Genomic DNA, 21,952 nt, shown 5'->3' with positions numbered 1-21,952 from the left:
CCCTAACGCGTCGGCCACGTCACCCTCCTCTTCCCCCTTTCCGTTCGCTTGCAGTGCTGCTGGGTCCATTCATACCTCGGTGGTATAGCGAGTAATTCAAACCTACACCGGAGACGCGGCAACGTCGAAGAAATCCGGCGTACTCTCGCCGGGTGAATCCGGCGCCCAACAGTCCGCTTTACAACAAGGGGTGGACACCGTCCTCAACTGCCTCGCACCACGCCGTCTGACCTGTAACCGCTCAAAATCAGTCCTTCCCGTCCTTCGTGCACGTACCTGTGGGGCCGTGGAAGACCGTCAGACCCGGCACCGGACCCTCAAGTCACGATTCACCAGGAACCCATCACGCAAGTGAAGACATTACGAATCCTGGGAGTAAGCTTTCACGCAGATGGATCTGGAACAGCACTCCTACTCCAACTACACTCCACTATATCACAACTCGCCAACCTCATCCGTCGTATATGCCTGCGCAAACACGGCCTTAAAGAACAAGACACGTGTCAACTTGTGCAAGCACTACTGCTCAGCCGGCTTACATATGGCACTCCCTATGTCCAGCTCGGACCCCAAGAACACTCCAAATTGAATGCTTTCATCAGTCGAGCCTACAAGATAGCCCTTGGACTGCCGGCTTTCACTTCCACACTTCCACCAACAAGCTTCTTCAAGTTTGCATGCATAATTCGCTCTCCGAATTATGCATCAAAGAACCAGCCAACTCTCTCGCCTTACGCTCACCGCCACAGACCGTACAGTTCTCCAGAATTTAGGCCGCCCTATACCAGAACCCCATGAAGCACTACAGCCGATAACACCTCATATACGGGCCACCATCAAAGTCACCCCAATCCCACGACATTTCCGAGTACAACAAAGGACGTCCCAACGCTCGTGTTCGCTACCTGCATAAGAAGTACTCACCGGACAACGACACCCGCTACACCGACATCGCTCACTCACCATCCCATGCAACCCTAGCGGTCACCGACACCAACGGCACCATATACACTGCGGCCACTTACTGCCACGTATCCCCATCTGCAGCGGAATCTACGGCAATAGCCGTAGCAATATACAGCAACGTGCGGCTACCTCACGATTATGACCGACCCGCAGCAGGCCTGTTGAAGATACCTCCTTGGAAGAATTCCTCTACCTGCCCTCAAGCTTCTACAAGCCTTAAGTATCACCTCCTAACGTAACCATTGTCTGGACCCCAGGTCACACGCCTCCCTCCCCGGGGAAGAAGCAGCCCACGCTGCGGCCCGCGAACCCCACTACCGGGCACTCACGACGAGGCCGAGCGAATTCGACACCCTCACAGACACGCTTCACCCACTACCAGCCACCTATTCCGATATCTTAGCGCACTATCACCACACCCGCCGAGAATACCCTCCTCCACACACTGAACTCATTAACGAAGAATCCCGCATATGGCGACGTCTCCAAACAAATACACTCTACAACGGCCCCATCCTGTCTCATATCTCCCCCAGCCGTTTCACCTACAACTGCCTTGACTGCCACACCCCAGCCAAAACCCCCCACCTCGTATTCTTCTGCCCACACCAACCCTCCTCACTCCCCTCACCTACTCCTGAGCAGTGGGAATGCGCGCTGACCAGCTCGGACCTGCAGGACCAGCAAAGCCTCGTCACTGCCATCATAAGCCATCATAAGCGTTCTGCTTCCTTTGTTTTGAAGGCTACCGTGGCACGGCAGCAGTGCGCGAGGGCCTGGCATGGTTCTGTGTCCGAGTCGGGTGTACCAAGCTATTCTAGCAAATAACGTTGGGTGTACCGATCACGCTCACAGTTCATTCCATCATATGTACGAAATGCCGCCACGTTGGCGCGCTATTGGGGAGCCCTCGTCCGCAGCCGCGAGCAGAGGGTCGAGTTCGAGGCGCAGCCATCTCAGCTCTTCCGAGTATTCGAGCGAGAGCGCGTCGTACGCGAAAACATGAGGTCAGCCACAGCGATGTCATAGCGACGGGTCGGGAGGAAGTGGCGGCGGCCCTATGTGACTACTTCAAAGAACTTTTCAGGTCTAGACCGAGGCCAGACTGCGTGCCCTCCGAGGTACTCGCTTCCTTACCCACGGTGCCCGACGACAAGAAAGACGAAGTTAACTCGTCTATAACTGCGTGGGAGGTACATCGCGGAATAAAAAGAGCCTCATAGAAACAGTTCTCCCGGACCGGACGGGATCATTGCCGAACTCTACGAGGCTTTTCCCAAATAGCTGGGCCCCATTTTAGCGATCGTTTTTGAAAAAATCAGGCAGGAAAGGCGGCTGTCACGATCTATGCGGCAAAGCCACCCCGTTCTAATCCCCCAAAAAACAAAATTTGATAACCGACTTCCACCCAATCGCACTCCTGTTTATACCGATTATAAAATACTCGCAAGGATCTAAGCTCGACGCTTCGACATGGCCCCCCAAAATGTGGTTGGTGAACATCAAACCTGCGGGTTCCAAAGTAGCTCTATAAATACCAATTTAAATCAAGTGAGCAACGTCTATGAGGCCGCAGAGATGAGCAGAGGTCGGCAAACTCACTCATGAGTCCACTCACTCAGACTCATTTGGACTCAAACTCACGCGTGAGTTTGAGTTTGAGTGAGCGCGAGGCTAATGTGGCATGGTGAGTTTGAGCTTGAGTGAGTTTGAGCCGAGTGATCACGACTGAGTTTGAGTCCGATTGAGTTTGAGTCCATTTTGAGTTCTGAGTACATTTTGAGTTTGAGTCCATTTTGAGTTCTGAGTACATTTTGAGTTTGAGTCCATTTTGAGTTCTGAGTACATTTTGAGTTTGAGTCCATTTTGAGTTCTGAGTACATTTTGAGTTTGAGTCCATTTTGAGTTCTGAGTACATTTTGAGTTTGAGTCCATTTTGAGTTCTGAGTACATTTTGAGTTTGAGTCCATTTTGAGTTCTGAGTACAATTTGAGTTTGAGTCCATTTTGAGTTCTGAGTACATTTTGAGTTTTGAGTCCATTTTGAGTTTGAGTACATTTTGAGTTTTGAGTACATTTTGAGTTCTGAGTCCATTTTGAGTTTGAGTTCATTTTGAGTTCTGAGTACAATTTGAGTTTGAGCTCATTTTGAGTTCTGAGTACATTTTGAGTTTGAGTCCATTTTGAGTTTGAGTCCATTTTGAGTTCTGAGTACATTTTGAGTTTGAGTCCATTTTGAGTTCTGAGTACATTTTGAGTTTGAGCACATTTTGAGTTTGATTACATATTGAGTTTTGAGTACAATTTGAGTTCTGAGTAAATAGGAGTTTTAAGTCCATTTGGAGTTTGAGTACATATGAGTAGCCTAGCAGGCAGCTATGGTTGGCTGTTAAGTTTCATGCGTCACTGTGGGCTCGGAATTCAAGTTACCTGCGGGTGTGGCACCAATCGCGATCTGCATGATCGGTTGGAAGGGAGGTGGTGTCTGATTTTTTTAGTTTCTTGTTGAATTTTTATGGCCATAAGCACTTGCTGTATACCTAATTTTCGCGGCTGGGCGCGTGAGTGATAATTGACTGGTGAGGTCATAAAAAAGGGTTGTCTTAACTTTTCCTCCTGACGGATCCACTAAGAGCGTGGGAAAGGGTGGTGGGAAAGCACACGGCGGCACTGGCGTGCTGGTTGTTCGCCTGCTACTGTTAACGGCTTGATATACTAGGGGTCACAAAGGAAGAGGTGAGAGCCGGGGGGAAATGGGGGCGGGGGCTGTCCTTTCTACTGTTTCAAATGAATTAGCTGAATTGACTGGGCAGCACCCCTTAAGACAGAATAATGACCACATTAGATTGGGTGAAAAGTGAAACTGATGAGGCTAAGGCGTGTAAGGTATCAAATGAAAGGTCCGGATTAACGGAATCACGCGGGGTAAATAAAAAAAATGCTTCCTGATTGTAGTCATCAGGCAGTCATAATGAGTCATAGATTGGGTTAAAATTCAAAATGACGCTGCGAGGGCATGTGGGGAATCAAATTCAAGGTCTCGATGTGGGGAATCATTCGGGACGAACATGAGATATGGATATATCATGACGTAGTCATGGTAAATCAAAGATTCGGTTAAAATTCAGGTTCATGACGCTAGGGCGTATCAAATTAAAGGTCTCGATGAGGGTAATCACGTGCTTCCTGATTATTACCATGACATAGTCAAAATGGGTCATAAATTAGGTTAAAATTCACAATGATGCCACTGGGTGTCCGGGGTATCAAATTGAAGGTTCCGATAAGGAAAATCACGTGGGACAAAAATGTGGTAGGGCTATATCATGAGATAGTCATGGTTAGTCATTGATTGGTTTAACGTTCAAATTGATTCCGCGAGGATGTGATGGGTATCAAATCAATGGTCTTGTGAGCCGAATCACGTGGGAGAAATACAAAAATGCTTCCTGGTTTTAACCATTAGATTGTCATGGCGAGTCTTATATTGGGGTAAAATTCGAAGTGACCCCGCTAGGGAGTGTAGGGTATCAAATTTACGGTCTTGAAGAGGGGAATCACGTGGTACAAATAAAAAAAAGGCTTCGTAGTTCGAATCATGAGATGGTCATTATGAGTCATAGATGGGGTTAAATTCAAGGTGAGGCCGCTGAAGCATGTGGGGCGTCAAATTGAAGGTTCCAGTTAGGGGAATCATGTCGGACACCTAAATAATGCGTCCTGGTTACAGCCATGAGTCATGGTTAGTTTGACTGGTATGAATTCCATATGACCCTGCTAGGGTGTGTGGGGTATCAAATTAAAGGTCTCGTCGAGGGGGTCACGTGGGACAAATATGAAAACGCTTTCTGGTTATAATTATGAGGATATCGCAAAAGGTATACAGCAAAAGGTACACACTCTCACTCACACTCTCTCACTCTCACTCTCACTCACACTCACACTCACACTCACACTCTCACTCTTACTCTCACTCACACTCACACTCTCACTCTCACTCTCACTCTCACTCTCACTCACACTCACACTCTCACTCTCACACTCACACTCACACTCTCACTCTCACTCTCACTCACACTCTCACTCTCACTCTCACTCTCACTCTCACTCTCACTCACACTCTCACTCTCACTCTCACTCTCACTCTCACTCGCACTCGCACTCGCACTCGCACTCTCACTCGCACTCGCACTCGCACTCTCACTCTCACTCTCACTCTCACTCACACTCACACTCTCACTCTCACTCTCACTCACACTCACACTCACACTCACTCTCACACTTTCACACTCTCACACTCACTCTCACTCTCACTCACACTCACTCTCACTCACACTGACACTGTCACTCTCACTCGCCCACTCACACTCACTCCCACTCCCACTCCCACTCCCACTCCCACTCTCACTCTCACTCTCACTCTCACTCACACTCACTCACACTCACTCACACTCACACTCACACTCACACTCTCACTCTCACTCTCACTCAGTCACAGTCACACTCACACTCACACTCTCACTCTCACTCACACTCTCACTCACACTCTCACTCACACTCACACTCACACTCTCACTCTCACTCTCACACTCTCAATCTCACACTCTCAAACTCTCACTCTCACTCTCTGACTGTCTCAATCTCTGTGAGGCCATGTGAGTTCTGAATTCATTTTGAGTTCTCAGCCCATTTTGAGTTTTGAGTTCATTTTGAGTTTTGAGTACATTTTGAGTTTTGAGTCCATTTTGAGTTTGAGTACATTTTAAGTTTTGAGTACATTTTGAGTTTTGAGTACATTTTGAGTTTGAGTACATTTTGAGGTTTGAGTACATTTTGAGTATGAGTTCACTTTGAGTTTGAGTACATTTTGAGTTTTGAGTCCATTTTGAGTTTTGAGTTCATTTTGAGTTTGAGTACATTTTGAGTTTTGAGTCCATTTTGAGTTTGAGTTCACTTTGAGTTTGAGTACATTTTGAGTTTTGAGTCCATTTTGAGTTTTGAGTTCATTTTGAGTTTGAGTACATTTTGAGTTTTGAGTCCACTTTGAGTTTGAGTACATTTTGAGTTTTGAGTACATTTTGAGTTTTGAGTCCGAATTGAGTTTGAGTACATTTTGAGTTTGAGTACATTTTGAGTTTTGATTACATTTTGAGTTTGAGTACATTTTGAGTTCTGAGTACATTTTGAGTTTTGAGTCCGAGTGAGTTCTGAGTTTTGAGCTCAATGTGAGTTTGAGTTTGAGTGAGCGCAGATGTGCTGCTCAGCATTGAGTCTGAGTTTGAGTGAGTGGTGATTCGAAAAAAAAATTGTGAGTGAGTTTGAGTGAGCCGCGCCAACTTTGCCGAGGTATGGAGATGAGTGTGATGCTTATTGGGGTACTCCAACTAGACCTCCGAAAAGCTTTCGATCAGGTCGATCGCACCTTTCTCTTCACCTTACTTCGGCACTGTGGGATAGGGGAAGCAATGATGGAATGGCTGGAAACGTGTTACGCCGACATAACAACAAGTGCAATGTTTGTGGGAGCCAACCCATAGAGGATAGCAGATCGGTCCGCCAGGGATGTCCAATGTCTCCTGTATTGTTCGCGCTCTATCTGGAACTGCTTTGTCAAATCATCGCCACTTTTAACTTGTTCAGGGGACCGGTGCTCGGGGCCGAGGAACTACGTGTTCTAGCATATGCGGACGACATCGCTGTCGTCTGCACTTCATGGTTCCAGATGAGCGAGGTAGCGGAGTTGGGATGTGGCTTTTGGTGTTTATCCGGAGCGGAACTAAACCTCGCCAAGTCAGAGGGCTGTTGGTTGGGCGAGTGGGACTCCAAGCTCTTCTTCAGCTTTTGCGGCGCACGGTTGACGGATGCAGTAGACTGCTATTTTGGCGTAAACATGGTCCTAGGGGAATCCAGTGCAGCCAGGTGGCGACCAAAGCTAATGGCGGAGGAGGCCAAGTGAATAAAGTTTTATCTCTCTCTCTCTTACATCACTGGAGAGTGCTTCACATCGCCTTTGTCACCAGAGTTCACGTATGTAACATTGTCGTCTACCCTGCAGCCCTGCATTCAGCTCGAGTCACCTCCATCGACACGAAATCAGTGAACAAGTTGCACCGACAGTGGGCCGTCTTCATCTGTTCAAGGCACGATCCTATGAGGCGCACCAATCTCTTTTGATGTCTAGATGCCGGCGGCCTGGGTCTTGTTCACGTGGAGATTAACCTTACAGTATTTCGGAGACGAGCCCGACGTTTTTCTCAGTGGAGCGCTCCACTCCATCGGCTCATGCAGTCCACATAGCTAAGTGGCTGGTGACAACAGTCCAACTGCACCATGGCGTTCGAGCCGCCCCTTTCTACAGGGAAACCGCTGCCGCTATCACCCTACTGAATAGCAGTTCTCGTGGGACTATCTTCGTACGGTTAAACCCTGTCTGTGCTATTATCGCATTCGGGGCGCACAGCATTTTAATTCTTTGCGTCCGTAGCGCGGGCCTTGGCTTTGGACTTTGGCTGAGTCGAAGTGGGCTTCAGCTCAATTGGGTTTTTCGGGGCTTTCTTAATTAACTTGTTTTCGTCGTCGCGGTGAGGGAAGTGTATAAAAAACATAATTTCGATTTCGGGATTTTTTTTACTTTTCTATTTACTATTTTAGTATTTTTTGTACTTTTCGTTTTTTTATTCCCTTCGACCAATTACCTCCAATAACCCGGCCTATTATAACGATTGCATACATTGACTTCTACAATTATAGAGATTTGTACAAATGCAGGGCGTTACACGGTTGGTCCGTTTTCACGATTTATTTATTCATGTTTTGGTTTGTTCTTTCTGGGCTTGTGTGCATTTGTTTTCGTTTTTTGAGGGCGGTGTATATACATATTTTTTATTTTCTTAGTTCATTTTTATCTTTTTTGTTTCTTTGTTCTTTGTGTTCTTGGTTTTCTACATATCCCTTACGCCCCTTAGTTTTCTTAACGCTATTTTAATGGTTAAATATGATAGCCATCTATAGCACAGTTTTGTGCTAATCCAGGGCGTTACATTGTTAGCTAGTTTTTACGATTTTTTAATTCGTGTTTTGGGGGGTTTTTTTCGGGCGGTGTATAAGATATATATTTTTTATTTTGATAGTTAATTTTTATTTTTTATTGCTGTATTCTTGTTTTTTAATTACCTTCAACCAATGATCTCCACTTACAACGATCCAATGCGTTAACTTCGCCAATTAATTATTATGTGCGAATGCAGAGAATTACAGGCAGTTGATCCGTTCTTGCGATTTTTATTCGTGTTTCGGTATGTTTTTCAGAAGTTTTTTATTTCTACCGATGTTTTTCGAGGGTGTTGTATAAGATACATATTTTGGATTTCGTTAGTTCATTTTCATATTTTTGTTAGTTTTATTTTTAGGCCATCGTTCTCAACGCAGCTACCTTCCTTCATCTCTCTTCAACCGCGGCCGAAGCCACCGCCATTACCCTCGCGGCGGCCACCCACCACCCACCACCCACCTAACCATACCCACCGACTCTCAACAGGCCTGGACCTCCTGGGACGAGTACCCGCGTCCGCGCTTCAGCTCCTCAAAGCCCTTCCCGACCTACCTACAATCACCATCGTATGGACCCCGGGACATGCTTCACTTCCAGGGGATGAAGCAGCACACGGTGCGGCCCGCGAGCTTCGCTTCCGGGCGTTCCCTACAGGGTCAGGCGGCTCGGCGTCTACGACGGACACTCTCCATCCTCTTCTCCCCTGCTTCACGGACATGTTATCACACTACCGTCACTCCCGCTGAAGATATCCCCCGCCCCACCCTACCCTCTCCGTCGGAGAATCACGAATCTGGCGCCGACTACAAACTGGCACATACTATTTCGCCCCGAGATCGAACACAGTCTGCCCCTGGCGGCGGCGGAACGAACCGCTCCTAGTGTGGATGGCGCTCTCTCGTCGTCTGCTCGTTCACGTTGCGCGCGCGCAAGACGCGTGCTGCACACGATAAAACAACGAATATATGTACTTGTTTTGCAGTAAGCAACTTCCGCATGACTACTTTCGCATTTCCTCTAGAGACGCAATAATCAACGGCCGTTGCGGGTCAATGCGCTGGTTTAATTCCACGAAACGTCTTCGCCGTGGTCGCCGCTTGAGTGTGAAACGTGTTGTAAACATTGTTTCGACGCATTGCACTTTTCTTATTGATGAGTGCAGTCGTATGCCGTTTTCATAAAGTCAAAGGGTGCTTTTGGAAGTTGGCGTGGTGGTTATTCAAAGGATAAAAGTATAACACACGGAACGGGTAAGAAGCGACAAGACTTGTGCATACCCGTGCATTTGCCACACCATTGTAAAATTGCGCTGTGTCCTTATAGAAGGAAGAAACAAACACGAACAATTACAGTCAAACCCGGTTATAGCGGACTGCAATATGCGCCACGATTAGTTGGATATATCCAATAGTTCGAAATAGCCGAACCCGCCTATAACGAGTTTTTTGTTACGAGTTCGCAACACGCAGGACCCCCCCCCCCCCCCCCGCCCCCCTCGTCCTGCCATCCCCGCATGCAGACACGGACATAATAAAGTATGCCATTAGCATACACGAAACTATCTATTTATTGCAAGCAATAAAGCCACTTTCCGCTGTAACTACCTACTTCCCCAAAAAGCGGTGATTCTTGTTTTCAATTTCGTTTTTGCGGCGTCAACTAGCACAGCATTCTCTACATAAGACATCATTTGCATCAGTTGCAGTCCATGTCCTTCAATATCGAGGCAATATTGGTGGAGCACATTGACAGCCGAAAGCGCTTCATTAAGCATCGGACGACTTTCACTAGCGACATCCTCCGCCTCTTCGGTGCTTCCAGCAGCGCCAGCAGCCATGACATCGGCGACGGTGTCGGCGTCCGAGGGGCGCACAGTGAAGTAAATGTCGTCGTCGACACTCAGGCCATCCTTGAATGGCACTCCTCAGCCCAGCATCGGCAACATTGGCAAGATCTTTTCACAGTTCGCCAATGCTTCCATCTTGGTCCGGACTCGCTGACTGGTAGGGTTTAATCGTGGGTCAGCCGCGTGGGAAACAGTTACCGAAAGTGCCGGGAGCCACGTCGCTCCATGGGAGGCTCAACATCTCAATCGCCGCCAATCAACATCTCAATAGCCACTCCGAAACCACGCATTTTGGTGGCAATTCTAGGCGCGCCGAGTTCCATATATTAGATGTGAACTTCGTTATAAGGAATATGTTTCGCGTGTATTTTCGTAACTGAGATTTTTTTGTTTGATATATAGCATAATTCGCTCTATCCGGGTTAGTTATAATCCGGTTTGACTGTACAATGCACAAGACCCGTGCGCTATTGCCCATACGTTACCAGGGACGTATTTTACACCCGCAAGCGCCTGTGTAATCGAATTCTTATTCCGTACCTTTTCGAAAATAAGTACCATTTTTGGACAGACGTTGCTTATACTGTGTTGCTAATTTTGCATATTATTCAATGTACGTTTCTGTGGACGCGCAAGCGTATTTTGGGGGGAGCTCTGGGTAAAATTAAGCAGTTGTGAGTTTGCGCCTATCCTGTGACATTTCGTGTGTCATTTTATATATCCCATTTTCAAATCCCGACATGAATCGCCCTTGTCCAGAAACGTATTTCATTCAGCACAACTAAATGCCTAATATGTTGGGAAAATCGCGTAAGAAGGTGGAAAAATCGCGTAATATAATGCACGTTGTTGACCACATGTGTGGAGGGTGTGTGCCATGACTCCCTGGATTTTTTTTTTCCCACAATCCTGACTGTCAATGCAATTTTGAAAAAGACGAGCCACAATTCCTGCACAATCTCGCGCCAAAATGGGGGTTAATCAGTTTTGAAAATACTGGCGTCTACGTGTTGAAATGCTCCTTTTTCACCGCTACGGAACACGACGCCTAGCGCACTTTCACTTGCAAGTAATCCTGATCACCAACGTTTGGCTTTTCGCGTTACATGCGTTCTCTTCTCGCTGCGCTTGGAACGTTGGCTGACCCCCCCCCCCCCCCCACTAAAAACAAAAAAACAAAAAAACAAACAAAAACGAAATGACCAGAAAACTTTTATCCGTGCCTTTTTTAACCAATCGTCAAAACTTAAACGCCAAGACAAAAACGATATTCAGTTTACAACACAAAGTAGTTACCGGAAACCCGTTGCACTATTTCGTATCGAGAAATAAAAAGAAAAGTTTTACTACATCTTCAACAGGGCAACTTCATTTGCCATCTTTATGGTTCGTAAGCGACGTTACGCAAGAATACAAACACATCTCGCTGTTCTAGGCACCTGTTAGATTTTAAAAGGAACGCAAATGGTCAACAGTGCAGCTGTAACAGAACATCTGTGCTCTCTGTGAGGTCCCAGAAGCTTGGTTTACAGACTGTAAACCTGCTTGTCACTTTGTAAGTCTAGCTAAACATGATATGTTGATTGTACTGCGTGCGTTAGCAATTTAATTCGCAAGGTCACTTGCGACTAAAGCATTAAATAAGTTATCCGACACCGTTATTCATCAAACCTGCCTTTCCTCCGAGAGGACAGCAACGCCCTTATTCTCGCAAGTGGATGGGCTGCACAAATGTCGGAGTGGCAGGACGCTCACCGCAGGTATGTATACCAATGCACGCTATTGACCCGCACTGTGACTTCCGCTTTCCACGCGGCCTCAACAAGCTGTGTGAAGGAGTTTTGCACCGACTGCGCCTGAATGTGGCGTTTACTCGGAGTTTTAAGTTTAAGATAGGTTGGGAAGATTCTCCCCTGTGCCGGACTTGCGCTGTGCGTGAGACTGTAAATCACTTGCTGTGCGTCTGCCCTCGATTCGCTGCTGCGCGAGAAACTGCAGCCAGCTCCCTCTCTCGTGTACGTCATGGAGGCAGTCTCGAACTTTTTCATTTTCTTGGGCCCTGGGCCAGTGCTGTACCTTGGGCTGTAGTGCTGTATTTTTGTACCTTAGGTACAAAAGTTCTGCTCCAGTTCCTACGAGAGACTGAACTGGACAAATCTCTCTAGATCACAGACAGAGCAAGTGTGTCACGACATCTACTCTTTCGCACTGTGGCGTTCATCTATTTATTTTTCTTGTGTTGGTGTCACTGTGGCGTTCATCTATTTATTTTTATTGGGTTGGTGTTGTTACTCTTTTTTTCCCGTCGTTTACTTTTCATTTTGTTTCAGCGTTTCCATTAACGATTTTCTTTTCAATTGTATTTTTATGTCCGGGCTCTGCTGGCAGCATTCTCTTGTTTTTCTTGTCCTTTTTTTTTAACTTTTCATGTTTGTCTTCTTCCTGCTGTAACCCTAATGTCTGATATTCACCACTAATCAACGTAGTCACCCCCATCTGGTGTAGTAAGCCTCGTCCCTAGCAGGGCTGACCTCACCATTTCACACATTCTCTCTCTCTACCTTCAGAGTAGCTAATTTTTTTTTGTAACTAAAGCTGCGCCCAAGAAACCTGTTAGAACGGGTTGCATTTATATCTCTTCGCTGGTTAAAATTAAGTAATTTTATGTTGCCTTTCGAACCCACAAGAAATATCGTAAGCTCTTCAAAAAAATGTCGGGGCAGTTAGGATGGTGTTACCAGTTCAGGGCATCCCACAAATGTTGAATGCGTCATTGTGATGAGATAGACGACAGTGGTGGTGCGCGCATCGGAAATGGCCTCGATGCCGACGAAGAGCAACTGTTTAAATTGGACAATCACCCTGTTGGGGTATGTGCTGCCTAGGTGTCGCCACCAGGGAACGGGCAGAATAGCCCGAGAAGAAAGGACAGGGGAAGAGGAAGAAGAGAGAGTGTGTCTGGGTGACAGTGGATGATTCGGAAGAACACGGTTATGAGGGCTACCCACAAGAAGCGGTAGCCGGGCTCCACCGAGGCCGTCGTCAGGACGCCCGGAAAACCCACAAGGCTGCAGTGTCATCCGTGCCTTACGTGTGTCGACCGCGCATTGAATCGCCGGAATCGACAGTGTGACGTCGTGTCCCCCGTGCCGATCTACCGACAGCCTCCGAGAACTGGGACTGGCCAACACCTTATCATTGAGTGCGCCCTATCAAGTGAGACGTTTTATCTATCACGGGTGTCTCTTCAAACGGAACTACGAACTGTTGATTTCTGTTACGCGCCTACAGAGCTTGGTGTCTGTAGGATTGACTTTAGTGTCGCAGTCTATTTGTAGCGGTAGCGTACTGTCCTATCGTTAGCTCCTCTCGTCAAGATAAATGCTCATCTCCGTCTACATCGTCATAGTTTCTCAAGTGCCTGTGTCGTTTGTGCGACGTTAATCCCGAGTCCTACCCACCAATACCACCACAGTCATGCTACCAGCAAAGGCGGTTGAAATTGCTGTTGTAAACTGAATTCCAGAGATGCAGGCTTCCTGATCTGTTTCTATGATTTTATTGAAGGCTCAAAGCCATAGTCTGCAAAGATCGAGCTTGCTACGAGCCATGGCGCACAAGTTCATTGTCATTATTGCGGCCGTTCTGAGATTCCCGATGGGTCGCCGCTTTTTGGAAGTACTATTAAAATCTTACTGCCGCTTCCATGCTATAAATTGAACGTTGAGGAACCGAACTACAGCATACCACCACTCTTGTCTGCACCTTTCGTGCGCACATACGGCGCGAAAAAGGCACGAAGCGCGCCCACAGTGTGCATTCTCCTGGGCCGCTCAGCGGAGCATCCACACTAGCAGCGCGACGCTGCCGCCACCTACATGTCGATCTCGCGGTGATCCTCTCCCACATGTCCCCCTCACGCTTCGAGTATAACTGCCCGTACTGTCAAGTTCCTGCCACCACAGCCCACCTCGTTTTGCTGTGCCCTCAACACCCTCTCCCTCTCTCTTTCCCTATTCCCGATCAGTGGGAATGCCCGTTGACCAGCTCGGACCTGCAGGAGCAGCTCAGACTCATCCAGCCGGCCACACGAGCAGCGGCGGCGCGCGGTCTCCTGAACTGAGGAGGCCACCCACCGCTGTTTTTTATTGTTGGTCAATAAACGTTTTGCCTCCTCCTCCTGCTCTATTTCTTTACTTATTGGTTTTTCAAAACCACTCCGACCAGTTATCTCCATTCACGCTATTGTAAAGATTAAATGCGTTAACTTCGCCAAATGTGCATTTTTCTGTGACTGCAGGACGCTACATTGTTGGGGCTTTAGGGGTAGTCGGCAAATAACGTATTTATACCATTCGGCAAGGCAGGGCTGAATTAGAAGCTGACTCCATTCTGGGGAGTGGGGGTTATATATATATATATATATATATATATATATATATATATATATAAATATATATATATATATATATATATATATATATATATATATATATATATATATATATATATATATATATATATATATATATATATATATATGCAGAAAGGTCGGCAGTCTACAGCGCCAAAAGAGGCATACGGGTGTGGTTAGGCTTTTTTTCTTTTACTACGGTTAATGAAGTGAACATTTTTTTTAAATATACGGAAGAAAGAAAGAAAGAAAAACACGCGCCCAGAGTGGGGACCGAACCCACGCCTTTCGATTAGATCTCGAATGCCTTACCAATTCGGCTATCTGGGCGACTGTGTTTTCCTTCACTTTCTGGGCGATTTATATTTACTAGAAGTGTATCTGACGCTTGAGGGTGGTAGCCATATATATATGGTAGCCATAATATATATATATATATATATATATATATATATATATATATATATATATATATATATATATTCCACTTTCACTTACGACGATGAGGCTGTGAACGTAATTTACGAATACATGGAATTAGCAATTAGACAAGTAAAAACTCCGTATAGAGTCATTATGGGTGACTTCAATGCAAAAATAGGGCCACAACACATAGGGGAGCGTGTGGCAGGGAACTTTGGCCTAGGTTCTCGAAACAACCGCGGAGACATGCTCGTTTCATTTGCCGAAAGGAATAATCTGCGCATTATGAATACGTTCTTCCGATAAAGACAGCATAGAAAATGGACTTGGAAAGGCCCGAATGGCGAAACTAAAAACGAAATTGACTGCATTCTAACTGGTACTCCCCGCATGATTCCCGGTGTACAGGTGATTGGCCGGATTAAAACAAGTGATCACAAAATGGTAAGAAGTCGTATCAGTCTGGATTTAAGAAGGGAAAGATTAAAGATGCTAGAACGGAAAACGCCTAACCTGCCCTCCGTGGGACGGAAAGTGGACGAATTCCGATTGTTACTTGAAAACAAATTCTCTGTGTTGTCTAATGGCACCAATGATGTGGACTCTCTCAATTATCATTTCACACATGTGGTCATGGAGTCAGCACTAGCCATAGGAGAAAAACAGCCCGCATTCGAATCCAAGTTATCACAGAAAACTGAGGACCTTATTGATCAGCGGCGGAAAATGTTAGTACGCACTCCGTGAGACCAAATAGAAATGGCAGAGCTCTCCAAATTGACCAGCAAAAGTAAGACTGCCGACATCCGTGATTTCAATGTTGCAAAAACTGAAGCAACATTGAAACACGGACGGAGTTTGAAAGCGACTAGAAGGAAGCTAACTATAGGCAAAAATACAATGTATGTACTCCGGGACACCTGTGGTCACATAACAAACAATATCGATGACATACTAAAAATAGCCGAGGAATTCTACACAAACCTATTCGCTTCTACTCCTGCCTCAGACACACACACACGTTTTTCCTTAAATGGTGCGGAGCCCGTTCCGCCGGTCACAACACATCAGGTAGCGATGGCGCTCCAAGCAATGAAGAAAGGCAAAGCTGGAGGAGATGATGGCATTACGTCCGATATATTGGGCCTCGGAGGCCGCGTTGTCCTAACGAAGCTTGCAGCCCTATTCTCGCAGTGCTTGTGCTCCTTAAGGGTGCCAAATGAGTGGATAAATGCAGATTTAGTTCTCCTACATAAGAAAGGTGATGCCAAAGAGCTTAAAAATTACAGGCCCATCAGCCTCCTGTCCGTTACCTACAAATTGTTTACTGAGGTAATTCTTAGCCGCATCAATGCCACTTTGGACTTTCAAAAGCCACAAGAACAGGCCGATTTCAGGAAGGGATTCTCAACTTTAGATCAGATTCACGCTATCAACCGGGCAATCGAAAGTGCTCATAGTATAACGCACCGCTGTATATGACATTCATAGATTATAAAAAGGCATTTGACTGAGTGCCCACTTCAGCAGTAATAAGCGCGTTACGTGATCGCGGCGTCGACGAGGCATACATTGCGCTATTCAATGATATACACGACCGATGTACGGGAACTATACGGCTCCATTACAGAACTTGTAAATTTCCTCTACAAAAGGGGGTCCGGCAAGGGGATACAATATCACCACAATTATTTAAAGCCTGTCTGGAAGGTGTGTACAGAAAGCTTAGGTGGAGTAAAACAGGGGTGAGAATTAATTGGGAATATCTCAGCCACCTACGGTTTGCAGATAACATTGTCCTGTTCAGTCAGAGTAGCACGGATTTGCAACGCATGCTTTGCCAGTTGTGCTCAGCAAGTATGATTTCAGGCTTAAAAATAAACGCGAAAAAATCCAAGGTAATGTCGAGTCAGCACGCCAAGGTACGTCACTTCCAGATAAGCAATGGGGTCTTGGAAACAGTCACCGAATACGTATATCTTGGGCAAGTCATAGCTGCTGATCCAAACCATGAACGCGAAATTGCCCGCAGAATAAGCAAGGGGTGGGCTGCGTTTGGTAAGAACTCCGACATTCTGGCTGGTAAGCTTCCTCTGTCACTCAAAAAGCTTGTATTTAATCAATACATTCCTCCAGCAATGACTAACGGGGCAGAAACTTGGGGTTTCACCAAACGACTTGAAACCAAACTTAGATCGGCACAACGGGCCATGGAACGCCGGATGCTAGGGGTCACGCCGAGGACAGGAAAACAGCCGCATGGATTAGGGAACCGACCAAGGTAGAGGACATTCTAGTTCAAATTAAGCGAAGGAAATGGGCATGGGCTGGTCACGTAATGCGAATGAGGGACAACAGGTGGACCATCCGTTTGACAGTTTGACACACTGGCTGCCAATATAGACCGCAAACGCACTAGGGGTCGGCCGAGAACTCGTTGGCGAGACGAGCTACGAAAATTTGGGGGGGGGGGGGGGGGGGGGGTGCAAACATGGACTCAGCTGGCACTCGATAGGCGTGGCTGGAAATCTTCGGGAGAGGCTTTCGTCCTGCAGTGGCCACAAACAGGCTTATGATATATGTATATATAAATATAAGAAGAAACTTCTCGAGGAGCCAGAAGAAATAGTTGAGAAAATGGTTGACTCACGATTAAAAACAAAAACAGTGGTTTACTTTACTGACGTTTCGACTGGAGGACCAGTCTTCATCTGAGTAACATACAACCTAGAAGCACGCACGCTTATATAGGTGCAGGAGGTGTGCTACAGTGCACCCTTGTTAAGAACATTGGCGGGTTGGGGCGAGGGAACAGGGAAAGGGAGGGAACTATACATGTGTGCACAAACTTTCGTACCGATGTGCTCCTCACAAACTCTCCACAGCAACGAAAAGAAAGAAAGGAGATGCGGCACCGCGGACGACAAACTCTTTTCTAAAATGCAAAGCAGTATACATCTTCATTACATTAAAAAAAGACAGACGGACAGATGGAATGAAGTTGTATATTGCTTTGCATTTTAGAAAAGAGTTTGTCGTCCGCGGTGCCGCATCTCCTTTCTTCTTTTCGTTGCTGTGGAGAGTTTGTGAGGAGCACATCGGTACGAAAGTTTGTGCACACATGTATAGTGCCCTCCCTTTCCCTGTTCCCTCGCCCCAACCCGCCAATGTTCTTAACAAGGGTGCACTGTAGCACACCTCCTGCACCTATATAAGCGTGCGTGCTTCTTGGTTGTATGTTACTCAGATGAAGACTGGTCCTCCAGTCGAAACGTCAGTAAACCACTGTTTTTGTTTTTAACCGTGAGTCAACCATTTTCTCAACTATATATATATATATATATATATATATATATATATATATATATATATATATATATATATATATATATATATATATATATATAAGACAGAAATAAGGGTTGGCAGTCAAGAAAACCTCGGAAAGCAAAGGGGAGGATGTGGTAGGTAATTGAAACAGATAAAGAATTTGGAAAGAAAGTGGAGAAAAAATGCCCGCCGGGTGGGATCCGAACCCACGACCTCCAGAATACCGGAAATACCTCCAGAATACCTCCACAATACCTCCACAATACCAGAAAAAATGCCCCCCGGGTGGGTTCGGATCCCACCCGGTGGGCATTTTTTCTCCACTTTCTGTCTTTCCAAATTCTTTATCTGTTTCAATTACCTACCACATCCCCCCCTTTGCTTTCCGAGGTTTTCTTGACTGCCAACCCTTATTTCTGCCTTATTTCAACGTTTTAACGAGTCCCATATATATATATATATATATATATATATATATATATATATATATATATATATATATATATATATATATATATATATATATATATATATATATATATATATATATATATATATATATATATATATATATATATATATATATAAAACCCCACTCCTTAAAATGGAGTTAGTTTTCAGCCCTTCTCCGGCGTTATAAAAAAAATTCAAGTAACAACTCTCGTTTGGTCTGATCCTGTGTATATAACTACGTCTGATATTTAAGTTGCGTTAGCAGATCGGATTTGCTAAGAGCTGACTGAGAGCAGTACAATGCCGTCATGCCGACGGAAATGGCCGCGACGCGCAGAAAAGTTTGGATTTGTACGCCTTTACACTGCGTTTTCGTTGGACCGCGTGGTGAGTCCTGCGCAGTAAGGGGTCTGTGCAGACGCTGGCTAGCGGGAAAGCAGTGCTACAGTGTACAGCATCGCTCTGGCGCCGTAAGTGCTCAGCGCACGTGGACGACAATGATGCGAAAGCGAACATACGACCGAAACCTGTCCGGTTGGGGACTGATTACAATATTGGCGTAAAGGCAATAAATCCAAACAATAAGAAAAATAAATGTACAAGGAAAAATCCCTGAATTTCGACGCATTTGCGGCTTCTTCAAGCGTGACCTGGGTTAAAAATGCAGGGACGCCATATATTTGCAGCTTTGTGGTTCGCCCCCTGGCCCGTGGAAATGCGTTATGCCGTAGCGCGGAGGTCATACGTCGAATCTCGTGCACCACGCGACCTTAGTAGATAGAAGTAGTATATTCTAGGCACTATAGCGCGACTGGAGCATGCATTTTCTCCATGGTTGCAGACGACCGCAGCGCGGCGGAAGTTTCGCGAAGGAAAAGGTTAATCACGTGACAATTCCCCTCATCCTTCTTCCTTTGCTCCTCCCGCCGTTCGTCACAGCACATCTCGGGTTTTCAGGGTAGATGCCTTTTCTGCATGCTCGTGGTGAAAAGCAAAAAAAAAAAAAATTATTTCCTCCACATCCATGCATAGTCGATGCTGGCTGCACTAAAAGCCGATGAAGGGACTTTAGGCTGCCCAACTTAGGCGCGTGAAGTATTATAATGACGTGTCGTCAATGTGGAAAATCATTTTCCTAGGAGCAAACACGCGCATGCCACTTCGGAAACGATCGCGCTTAGAGCAAGCAAAAAAAAAAAAAAACGAACCTGTGCCGCATGGATTGGATTGGATCGTCATCAAGAGAGGTGACGCTGCTGCATACTAACACACAAGAAAAGGTGTACTGTGCGTTCAAAGCGTTCTAAGCTCCGTAATAATGAGGAAACCAGACTGACACCATTACCCTCGCCCAACGTATTGCACCGCTCCGACAAACTGCCAAGCCTTCTTCCTTTTTTTTTTCGGCGCAGCTGTTTCTTTGCCGAATATTCAGGTCTCCATAGAAACGTACAGATGGAGCCACAAATCGTTGCAGTTTCCCGCTCCCTGCGTGCTCGGTCGGCGCCGAATCGATAGCTGGTGCGCTGAGAGTGGACGGAGGAGCCACGCATGACCGCGCCTTGTCCTGTAGTCGGGCAGCTTCATAGAGTTAAGTGGCGGCTTTAGTTGCAGCCATAAAGTTTCTTACAATATACACTTGAGAGGAATCTGGCGCTACTGTCTATGCGGCTCACATCAATACCGTACATCATGCGCTCGCCTTAATTTCATCATTGACTTGGATTGAAACGATTTAGTGGCCGTATATTCGAACACAGTGCCACAAAAACGCAAAGAATGGTGTGTTATTATACAAGTGGAAAATAAAACAGGCTGCTCTAAAGCTAAGTAAAAAGGAAGTAAAGCGTATTTTTTCAGAAACGGTTGTGCCTACTATTCTGCAGGCCAAGCTGGTAGTTAACAACAATGTCAATATTTGGGGGGAAACTCATTAGACTCTTACTTTATTAATTTTACCTTTATTTCAGATAATAAGTTGTTTGAAGAGTTTGGAAAGCTTGTTGAGCGCGCCAATGAAAATGTAGCCTTCGTGGTGAACCGGTGCACCGGCCGTCAGCTACAGTTTAACAATACTTGTTGCTGAGCGAGTTGGTTCATATATACTTGAAGAAAAAAGAAAACGTGACGTTAAACAGTTGCTGACGCAGATAAGATAGGACAGATACAGGCGCCGGTATATGTCGTATCTTGCCTTCGTCGAAGTACGTTTTTTTTTTGTTTTGTTTTCGTCAGCTACAACTTTCGCGGTGGCGTATTATAACCGCTCGGTCATACGTCCTTTGACTACGGCATGACCAACGTCAGGTACGATCATGCACTGCCTGCCTTTTCACCGAACACGGCTAGCACAGAACAGGGAGGATTTCGGCTTCCTCGTTGCTCGTAGATGTGTTAATGCATAGTGAAGATAGCAAATCACAAAAACCGCTTAAAGGGACCCTGCAACACTTTCTTCAACGTTTTTTTTTTTTTTTGAAATCTTAAATGCTTGCAGAACGTAGTCACCCAACACACCCAGTACTTAGATTAGGGGGTCTCAAAGTACCTCAGCCAAAAATACTGCTCTATGCCCATCAGATAACTTTGAAACTCGCTCAAAAGATTCTTCTCTCTTTCTCGGCCTTGACGTTCTTCGATGGCCCGAATTACGTCACTGAGGCCATGTAGCGGCTGTTGGCCGGGTTTCATTCAGTTGCAGCAATGAACGCTTTTCGATAGCTACTTTAAAAATAAAGCCGCAAAATTAAAGCAGAAACGGAAAGCGTATCTGGCGCGACGAGCAAATCCCGCAGTGCCGGTCCATGCTGGAGATAACTGTAGCTTTCGAAGTGGTTCCATACGCGAAGGAAAGAGTGAAAGCGCTTATCTAAAGTGTTGCAGGGTCCCTTTAAGAATACAATTGTCATGCCAAGCCCAAGCCAAAATCGGAGGACTTCCCATAACCCCCACGACGACATGGATTCCCAGGTGCAGTTTTCTCTCTAGTATACTTACTATGAAACTCTATGGTGGCAACTAAGCGTGGTCTTGGACTGCATGAGCGAATAAGGAAAGTGAAAGCGCTAGGCGGAGGGACAGCTGTGCACATGCGTGGAGGTTTTCACTGCAATAGAACTTGGATCCCTGCATTATAGGTAACTCGCTGCAAAATGAGTGGCTTTATACGTTTTGATTGAAATGTGTAGGAAGCACAATCGAGTTGCCTCCTACATATTGCATTATCCGTTTTACAGAAATGTACGACGAACGAAAACTATAAAGCGAAGCTCAAACCATTAGCTAAGAAAAGTGTATATTGCTTAGCTTGATCCAAATTGATACGCGATTGTCTGCCGCCCTTAGTTTCCTTTCGAACTGTATGGACGAATTTGATACTGGCGTGTTGCACAAGAGATATCTGTGGTCCACTTCCGTGCCTAATATTGAGAAAACCGGATTTTACTCTCATGTTGCATGTTCATCGGCCG

The 21,952-nt window shown here is 45.9% G+C and overlaps 1 protein-coding gene across 4 annotated transcripts in view; it reads right to left on the bottom strand.

The window, feature by feature from the left end:
* LOC144152771 (organic cation transporter protein-like) overlaps positions 1-21,952 on the bottom strand; it is a 173,981-nt gene that overhangs the window by 72,264 nt on the left and 79,765 nt on the right. Inside the window, exon 1 of one of the 4 annotated variants that reach the window (XM_077684210.1) lies at positions 19,691-19,716. The exons of the other annotated variants lie outside the window; for them this stretch is intronic. Coding sequence (XP_077540336.1) covers positions 19,691-19,701 — 11 coding nt within the window. The 5' untranslated portion in view covers positions 19,702-19,716. Of the gene's footprint in view, positions 1-19,690; positions 19,717-21,952 lie in introns of those variants that run through there. 4 annotated transcript variants of the gene reach the window in all.

The sequence above is a fragment of the Haemaphysalis longicornis genome, unplaced genomic scaffold (assembly GCF_048455015.1).
Source record: "Haemaphysalis longicornis isolate Haplotype H1 unplaced genomic scaffold, Haemaphysalis longicornis Haplotype H1 scaffold_1, whole genome shotgun sequence".
Classification (NCBI taxonomy): Eukaryota; Metazoa; Arthropoda; class Arachnida; order Ixodida; family Ixodidae; genus Haemaphysalis; species Haemaphysalis longicornis.
This window is presented reverse-complemented; position numbering and strand designations above follow the sequence as displayed.